Raw genomic sequence first — 10,605 nt, forward strand, 5'->3', positions numbered from 1 at the left:
AATGCGCCATCAACGCACACAATGAAGTTTTGTGCTACGTTTTCACCGTCCGTTGTGTCCTTATCATAATAGACCGAGTAGTCGTAATCAATATTCGGACACCTTACACGAAGTTTTGTACCATTTGCCACCTGCAAAATAAAGAGACGACGGCATTTAAGTGACGCCTTTTTATCACAAAATAATGAATATGAAATTGTGTTGTTGCAATATAAGAACTCGCATGGCGAAATCAATAACTTCGGTATCGAAAAACACTTTGATGAATCTTGTGTCTTTTTTAATTTAGGTATTTACTTCAGTATTTTATTTTTTGTTATTAGATTTGCTTTAACAAAACTACACGAATGTAAGCGTGTTTTCATGTTCCACAATGTATCTTTGTTAACCATAAATTATGTTTAGTTTATATTAAACTTAAATAGGCGAATAAGGAAAAGATTATAGTTCCGGAAATTAAAATGCGAGGTAACAAGATTTGCCCATAATTATCATATCATTATTTTAAGAATTAATGTTTTTAATGTTTTAAGTCCGTACAATTGACGTTAATGTACATTAAGTACATCTGTTCCGGTTTGTCAAGAGTCTAGTTATTAATCCAATCGCAATATGAATTGAGAGTATGTAACGACAACTCTGCTAGACAAGTCTGTATAAATATAAATATGTCGACGACAAACAACACTTCTGGCGGCACTGCACTTGAAAGAAAGCGATTTAAAATTATAGAATGAATACTAACTATTTAAGAAGTCATTATGTAATAAATCACACAAAGCGAACACAATTAAAAGCGACGATGAAAAGTTAAAATTAGATTCATACTCAAATGTATAAAGTTTTACATAAATGCAATTTACTGAAACAAATGGCGTTCAATGTTTTCGTTGCATATACGTGTACATATTGGTCAAAACTCATCTCAAACAGCTTCGCCGAAAAAAATACCGTTCCGGTTTGATTTGCGTTTGGCACAGGGGTTACCCTCCAGATGACCAATAGCTTTTATTTTGTATCCTTCACAAAATTATATTTTAGACTGCACATATGATAAATATGTCTGTAAATACTTATGATGTCATTCACTTAATCTGTATAGGTTATCAAAGGCAAACACACAGAACGAATGAGATATGAAACAAAAGTCAGACAGTTTTTGTTTGTACTATACTAATAGAAGTATTATATTGGGTCGACTTCATTTAATCACAATCTACGAAAGTAGAGATGATTCAGTTAGTGATTGGACACAAGTAAATACCGATAGCGAGGTAGTAAAATGCGTTTCAATAATGCATAAGTTTGCCTGCTGTTACATATGTATTTTATAGCGTTTTGACTTCAGTATATATTGGTATAGAAAATAAAAACCGTTTCCCCCTCAGATAACTTGTTGTTGATCGCCATGTGCAAGTAGTCCACATTTTGTCCTGCCTTCAAAGTACAGCTTCCTGTCTCTGAAAGCAAATCAAAGTAAGTGCTTTCTCTTGATGCACACGTATATCGTTGGTAATGTTCATAGGGCATGTATTTAGTTATAATGCACACATTATCAGTTCAAACCAACTTTAAATTTAAATTAAAAACGGGCGAGTTGTTATGAGTTATCTAAACGAGGTAATAGATCAAGGATAGCAATCTTGTGCTAAATTTAAGAAAGCAACGATATAGATATTCCGAAAATATACACGTGCCCGGTGCGATACACGCCCTCCGTGCAAAAAGCTACCACTGCACACAGCTACAATATCACGCAATATGTAATTACATTACATCGTTCTTAATACTTAAATTACATCGTTCTTAATACGGTATTGAAAATTATATATTATTGTACTTTCAATACAACAGTACTGCAAATTTAAATTGCTTCTATATTGACATCCTTTGCATGTAGTTATGCACATACAAATTACTAAAAACGTGCATCAGTGTTGAAATTAAGTTGTCTGTTATCATTCAACAAACTGTTTAGGCTTACACAATTAAATTAAAATGAAGCCTTCGGATGACTTTTAACGTTGTTCCTTTAAGATTTGTTTGCACTCAAAATGCAAACATACAGATGGGTCAGATTCACGCACAGAGTCAAATTTCGGACTAGCAGTTACCATCAAACCTGCTATGAATGTATCATTACAAACCTTGCTGACAGTTTGTCCCCTCATATCCATTCGCACATGTACACATGTCCGATGCTATACAGCTTCCACCGTTAAAACAGCCACCGCTACACACCGCTGCAATATGTTGTATCATGTAAACACGTATGTTAATTTTATAACGAAACGTAAATTAAATTATGTCTATTTGTATTCATGTTTGTGCTATTAGGTCCCGAGGGGGTAGGTCCAACTCAAACAAAACTTTGTTCTTAGATTGTGTTCGATTCTTACGCTGTTCACACGGTCAACCGGTCTTGTTTTTTGGACAATCGCACTGGAAATCTCAAACGCAATGGCTGAGCAACGTGTAGAAATTAACGGGGCATTTTACTGCACATAAACACGTTACATATGTTGTAGAAGTTTACTTTACAGCTTTATAGTGGGCTATAAGTATATAACAAATAAATCACGTATCGCTCGGAACTGCAAATATTTTGCCAACTCATTTATGCAACCACGTTGATTTAGAATTGATATGGAGACCGGTCCATTCGCTTAGGGAACGACTACCTGATGGTCTGTTTTATTGTGTTAAGGGTACGACTACATAAAATATTTATTTAAGATGTATATGATACTAATACCTGGTCGACATTTAGGGAAGGACCCGTTGTTTTCAAAGCCCTATTCTTCACCTTGCTTTAACTTTACAACCCACGAGCCTGTGTCACATTCGAACACTCGTCGGTTAGGTTCATAATAGGTTTCCCCGACTGATTTACAATGAAACTCTAGACTGGAACCATTCTTGATGTCACCCTGAGTGGTGTCAGAAATATATGTCCCTTCTCTGAGGTCAAATAATGTAAGATTGGGTTCAAGCTCGAATGGTAATCGGCATACCTCTGAAAATAAATCCTTTGGATTAATATTTAACGTTGTTCCCTTTAATACAGTTTGCACGCCTGATGCAATCATAATGACGAGTCAGATTCACACTGAAGATTACGGACTTGCAGTTACCATCAAACATGCCATGGATGTCTCCCTACAGACCTTGCTGGCAATTTGTCCCCTCATATCCATTCGCACATGTAACCATAATTCTTCAACATATCATCTCAGCCAAATTTTCTTTCTTTTGTTATGTTTATGTACCAATTAAGGTCATTCAAATGTGTGAATTTGAGCAAGATTCATCCAGTAATATGGATAGGTTAGGTTAAACCAGGATCCGATGAATTTGCACATATATGTAAGTAATATAAACTGTTTGTAACATTAAATGTTAATATCACAACACATTAGTCTTTTAACTACAAAAATACAGCGTATTGTGTTGCGAAAATGTAAAAATGAAACCGATCGGCATAGTGTTACTTTATTTTTGTAATTGTTTTTTATATTAACTTATCAATAAATCAATCAATTAACATTCCAGGAACCATCATGACACCCGTAATATAGTCGTGGTATGTTGTCATTTGAAAACCGACGGTCCAAAAGTAATAGTAAGGTATTGTTTTTGTATTGCAAATCAGACACGTAATCCACCGGTGTCTCTTCGAACTTTTTGTATGCAACGTAGAACATTTATATCCGTTGTTACTAAGTATTCTAAACATATCCTTAATAATTAGACGTTAAAATATGTGCCAATATATAATAACTACCAACATATAAAATGTCTATGTATTTCTAAATAACACATGCACTAAGATATGTATGAAACGACATTAACGAAGGTTTGCAACAGAATATCATCATTATGTTATAAAGGAAACAAAACAAACACACGCATTAATCCTTATTTTGTTCTCGAGTTTATTTATGCCTTAAGCCAATATTTACGTAATCTTCTCAGTCTAAACGCGTGCTGAATGGTCAGCATTCATATTTTCAACGAATGTTCTTATGATGAAAATTTACATTTAATGGTAAAATGAAATGTTCAAACGTAAATTAAACATAACGTACCCTTTTTGCACTCATTTAAACTTGAAAGCCATCGACCATCCTTACAGGTGTAGTTTCTAAATCTGTCTACATTAGATGAACACCTATTATCTTCTACTCTAAGAACAGAACCGTTCGGGAACTCGATTCCGGAAAGTTCTTCTTCCACATATGTATCGGTTAAGTCTTCATTATAGACGGTGTATACAATGGTGTCAATAACCGGGGTTTGACAACTCTCTGTAATTTATAAATATCATTAAGATAATTGTTTATGTCGAGAATTGTTTAACAAATTATGTTATTTTAATTGTAATTCATACCTCCTGACTGCATTTCTAAATACAAATTCACATAAAACAAATGTTACAAAAAACATTGTTTTCATTATACTTGAAGCCAATGATGATATGAGTGACAGTAACGTTGAATTACTGTTTATCAATTATGTCATTAAAATAAACTGTTCAGATTTTAACAAACTTTTTAAAAAACTTCAGACCATTGCGTTTTATGCAGTGTCTTGTATGTAAGAAAAAACTGCCTAAAATATCATGTATGGTTAAATATAATGGAAAATAAAAATCAACATTCATTACAAATTTCGTAAAATATGCATTTAACAATGCAGATTTTACAGTAAACAGAATAACCATATGTGACTTGAATGACTGACATATCTGAGCCGCCACAACACTGTCCGAAACAAAGATTTCATACATACATAATCAAATACAATAGTGGAAATGTTTGAAAGCAACGTTATACAAATAAAAACAAATTACAATGCCTGTTATAATTAATAAATTTAACCCATACCAGCAAATTGAAAATAAGAGGTCAGGGAATGAGGTAGTGGAGAGAGTTAATTTTAATTGATGAAGAACTTCATCAACGCGCGGCAACCGACACCGTCGAAAATAAACATTTTAATGATTTGGTCGAATAATGATTGGCTTAAATCGATCAGATGGATTTCAAGGATGTTTCCATTGGAATCAGATATTATACACCATATTCCCCAGTGGATAACATGTATGGTAACCATAATTAATATGTGATGCTATTATATGTGTTCGAACCCGACTCAAGGCATATTCATATTTGCATTTCAATCTCTTTCTTGGTGGTTATATGCAAGTACATGTTATATTGTACGTCACGAATATATATCGAAGAAGGCATAACAAAGAACATTATTTGGTTTCATTCAGAGACTACAACCAATATGTGTGATGAACGAAATTATGAGGAATAATGTTTTACAGCGGATTATGTTGTTTTGAAGTGCTATAACTCTAATACATATTTATCGTTTACGTTTACGTATTATGTATGCATACTAAATATTAATATGACTTCTATTAAAATCAAAAATACTTCTCACTGTTTTCAATTGAGAAAATCAATGCAGCATCAGAAAAAAGTTGTGCAATGACCTTGGCCTGCAAGAGGCAAGACCGCATTATGTTGTATGCAAGTTGATTCAATGTATGAATACATTAAGCTAGTTTCCCTACACTATGTAGGATAAATACCGGATTAAAACAATGGACCCACACTTAAAATGTGACATTCATCTTGAATTGATGTCAACACTTTTACCTTCTGAACATGGTGTCAAACAAAAAAAACTATGTGTCAATGTTTATCTAAAATTGACAATGGGTATAAATAATATGCGGCAAAAAGGAAATTGGAATACGCAAGTTGAGGCTAAAATAATGTTCTTTAAATGAGACCTTGAAGGGCAGATTCCTAAAGGATATTGTCTCAACGGCTTTAACATTTAATCCTGCAAGTGAGAATTTATAGTATGACTGGGTCATGTCTTCTGCACATCTTATAAATTATCCTTTAAAGTTCGGGCGATTTTTATGAAACCTTTAAAACTATATGGCATACCAAGCGGCAACGAAATGGAGGATGCTATGCGCCTTTGACCTTTAAACGGTAAGACGGACTTCCGATATATGGTGCACTTCGTTCTAGTAAAATTAGCACATGATCAAAGTTTTATTTTGAGTGAGTACAATATATGGAATGGTCACAATTAACGCACAGACGGACGGACAGACGGAACTTATTGAGACGGACGGACAGACGGAACCTATTGCATTCTTTGAACGTCCCCAGATGTTTTAGTACACAAATGATTGCTAGTTAACGAGAATATTAACTTTATACCAAAATATTAAAGTAAACACATGACACGAGTGGCTTTGAACCTGTATTCGATTTTTCAGCTACATGTATTAACCAAATAGCTTCTCATACGTGTTTAAGTTGGTCTGTTTCGTATACGTTTAGAACTCATGTGGTAATAAAGTACTATTTTCTGTACATTTATTATAAGTCACATCACTGTTTACAATGTGTTGATATATATTTAATTATTAAGTTATTACGATGAGTTGAGTTCCTTCTTTAAATTAACGCAAGCATTTTTGATTACGTGACAATTATTTTAAAACTTTGAAGGAACTAGTCTTTTTTATTACATACTACTTTAATTAAAATCAGTTGCATGAAAACGTTGTAAATATAGTTATGCTTTTTTAAGATTAAGAAGCAAGATACACATTTGTGGTGCGCTTTTTCCTTGAAATGAACATTAATAAAAATGTGCATTTCATCTAATCACTAAATACGGAATTGATTTGCGTATTATAAATGTAAACGGCTATATTAAGTTATTAAAATACACAACCGAGCTTGCTTAATACTATGTTGACGCTACTCATTTTTATAGTTTAACTTAATTTGACAACACACTTTCAGCGAACAGATTTGTGTTAAAACGAATGATGAATACCTGTGCGAATATAAGTTTATATACTTATTATTACATGCGAAACGACAACAATCAATTAGCTTCCGTCAGATAAATAACTGGCCAGCATTTTTATATTTGTTTTAGCGTTGTATTTGCTACATCTAACTTGTTACGGATAATACACTACCAAAATAATGTTTGCTTCTGTTTAAGGCTCGTAAAAGGTGACACATCCACTATGCATATAAACTGGTCTAATTTTTACCGTATTTCAGTAACTCTTGCATAAAAAATGATAATAACACAGCTTAGGTGCAACGTTGTCAAGAATTATGATAGATATACCCGTTTCATAATTTGAACAAATGTTTACAACTTTGCAATTTCCGTACATTTGTGCTGTTTCCGATGTTCCTTTCGTAAAGAACGCATACATTTATGGCGTAGTAAAACAACACAATATCCTCGTAAACAAAGAAAGACAACATGAATTCGGTAAGATATTTTTGTGTTGTACAATATTTAGTTTTACATGGAATTGCATCATGCATACTTATTTTAATATATGTTTCATTTTCTTGATTTAACTTTTGCCTTGATTGTAATTGCAACTTTTCACGTGATAAAATGTCTTGTGCCGACCAATTAAAATTGGTTACGGGAAAACCGGCTCGGAATCGCTCGGCATGATTGAGAAAACAGCGATGTAAATAAACTGATTGTTTGTAAACACAATTGACTTGAAGGTCATTGTATTTTGAGCTCAAGACAAGTCGTATTGCTCATGTTTTATGGCATTGTCAAAATAATATATATATATAAATATATAGTTATTGATAACCTTTATAAATGAAATATGCAAACAATATTACAAATTCGTTAATAATTACGGATCGTCACCTTTTACGGGCCTTTAACAATTTTAATATTGGCCCGTCTAACCAACAGTCCTTCCATGGTAGGACAAGTATTCAACATTTCGATAATAAATTGTTACAAGATGAATATTATTTCATGCATTTATAAAACAATTGGTCAAAAGACATAGAAATGTGGATATTATGCAAGATGTGATGTATATGTTCGAAAGCCATGTTTAAGTTAGTTTATATGTATAAACCATACGCAATATATTAATGTTTGTTTTCGGCGTATATGATTAATGAAAACGAATGTTACTTACCGCCTGGACATGTAATCCATGTTTCATTTTTAGGACTCGGACAGAAACATACACACGAGTCTGTAAGAAACCCTCTTTCTGGACAGATTTTATGTTGACAGTTACCTACAAATAACAATCGACATACACAAATCAAATATTCCACGTTATTTTCATGCATACATTAGACTATTTGTTCTATACAATGCATTTACCGATAAAAATAGCAATATAATTTGGCTAAAACGGTATGTGCAGTTAACCTTTAGTATGTGTTCTTCTATTCAATTGCGAACAATAATTTCTGTCTCGGTTAAGTTTTTTGACGTCAGTATCTGCTATATTATATAACAATTTATGGATGCATGTTTTATATTTTAATTTAAAAAGAATTCTTCACTTGGAGATTTGCAAAATAAGTTCTGCCTATCTGATACACAACTGCCTATAAAGATTCCTTAAACACGAAATTCAAGTATTAGAATATCCAACCGGAGCAGTTGTACATGGCGTTGACGATCATAACATCATAAAAACTTAGAATCTTCGCATCTCCAATTAAATCGGCATATGACGCATCTTTAGTCTCCAGCGTAAGACCGTCGGAGTGTTCGGCAAAAAACTGAAATAACGCATTAGCATTGTTCCCTTTACGGACTCAAAATTTAGTTAAATATAATCGATAAATTGACATTGGTGGACATATTTAATCATTTTAAAACTGGACGTAGTATTGTGTCATGTATCGGAAAGAAATAGTGTTGCTTACTATAAATGTACAGTTCCAAATATTTAATTTGTACCCTATAACATCTTGAATAATAATTGTTTATCGCTCCATTACGATATGAGTTTTTATTCAAAGGCGTATTCACCAGTCTTAGAACAATTACTAATGTAGAAATATATCAATTTCATATGTAAACCACTTTAACGAACGACATGTGTTTCATTTATTCACGTAATGGTGTGAACAAATGAAAATGTATATTTGATTTATACCGGTATATTGACATCATCTTAAATGATTATTTTACGTTTGAAACTAAGTGAAACACTTTAATCAAAATGCAGTTGGAGCTTTTAGCTACAGCCTCTTCAGTGTGTATTTTTCGGTCTTTAAGTGTAGCAGTATTTGTATTTTACACATTCTTTACAATCAATTACTTACTCTTTTGCCGTAATGCATGATGCTTAGGTAGTCATACGGCTTGCTATAATTGACATACTGGCCGGGAGGAATCTTGTCGAATTCTTGCGACCTATTTTTTTGTATATTATGTTCATGCACAATCACATACTCATCTCGGTCCGGCCGAGAGTGTTCGTGGTAGAGGCCAATGGCGTGACCCAGTTCGTGAAGGATGATAGAAATCTGAAATGCAACATTAAACGTTTAGGTTTATCCATTAATGATGGAATTTTAAGGTTTAAGAAATATTTACTGATTAAAGTGTAAAACAATTTTAAATGAGAACACATTTTTCTGAAGTCACGATTACTAAATCTTAACAAATATACAAGTGACCTATTAATAGTGAAAAGTACAATACATCAATGGGGGAATCACGTGGTCAGAATTGAGAAAACATGGCCGCCGATGCCTCGCTTAGATTGAAAAATTGAGTGTTCAAACAGGTACATCTTCCTTATTACTTACTTGTTTTTAATCGGATGACGCCTATATAGGGTCAACCGGACGCGGTGTCATCGAGTATCAACCGTTTCCCTCTGGTTGGTCTGAGTGTGGAGATTACTCATGGAATATTTAGCGATTTCCTGAACCGTCAAGTGCTGTTGTACACGGACTAACAATAATATAACTGTTTTCACACTAATTAGCACTGTTTAAGTACCAGTTGTTCATGCGGACCCATTGTAACTGGCAAAAAATGGATACATCGATTGCTAATGACGTTATTTTCAAGGTAAAGTTGAGTTAACATTGGTTTTGACGATTGCTGTTGAACACGCACACGGCTGTTATACACGTACAACTTCTAGAACAACTGTTGTTGAGCACGCACATGTCAAGGAATACCGTTTTCTCCGCCGAATAAGTCTTAAACAACGTCGCATTGGCATGTTCTAGTGCATGTAGCGATACATATCTTATGTAAAGGCACTGAACATGTTAATTCGTATACGACATTGGCTATATGGATCATCAAAATAAAATTTTCAATAGGAATTTTATTGCTTGCCTTTTGTTATGGCTTGCGAGTATTTGAAAATATTGCTTTTCTTCCAGACAGTTTTATTAATATTTGTTTTGGATTCCTGTTTTTTGCTTGAAGAAATCCCTTCATGATATTGTCATTTAAGTGCATGTTCAATTGTTTTCAAAACATTTTTTCATGCTAAAGGGACAAGTACATATAAAGACAGGATAACAGTTTACCCGATTACTATACAGTTTGTGACCAGAACATAAAGGATGAATATGATTTGGGATTGGGCATGTATTTAAACAACTTGGTAAATGCATTTTATTTCCTACATATTGTATACTGTGTTTTATGCTTTCAGAGATCAATTCATCAAGTATTTTTGTAAAAAGTATAGTTTTTCGAGTGAATATACTTAACAAATGTGATGAT

General features: G+C 33.2%; 1 protein-coding gene across 1 annotated transcript; it reads right to left on the reverse strand.

Moving 5' to 3' along the window:
- Positions 1 to 1,202: 1,202 nt before the first annotated feature.
- Positions 1,203 to 8,613, reverse strand: LOC127837453 (uncharacterized). Its single transcript, XM_052364577.1, has 6 exons — positions 8,498 to 8,613; positions 8,027 to 8,131; positions 4,089 to 4,307; positions 2,756 to 3,016; positions 2,148 to 2,243; positions 1,203 to 1,460 (listed from the first exon to the last, which is right to left on the reverse strand). The coding sequence occupies exons 1-4, from the start codon at positions 8,526 to 8,528 to the stop codon at positions 2,796 to 2,798; spliced, it is 576 nt and encodes a 191-aa protein (XP_052220537.1). The 5' UTR covers positions 8,529 to 8,613; the 3' UTR covers positions 1,203 to 1,460; positions 2,148 to 2,243; positions 2,756 to 2,795.
- Between the last annotated feature and the right edge of the window lie 1,992 nt (positions 8,614 to 10,605).

Source organism: Dreissena polymorpha, chromosome 7 (assembly GCF_020536995.1).
Source record: "Dreissena polymorpha isolate Duluth1 chromosome 7, UMN_Dpol_1.0, whole genome shotgun sequence".
In the NCBI taxonomy this organism is placed as follows: Eukaryota; Metazoa; Mollusca; class Bivalvia; order Myida; family Dreissenidae; genus Dreissena; species Dreissena polymorpha.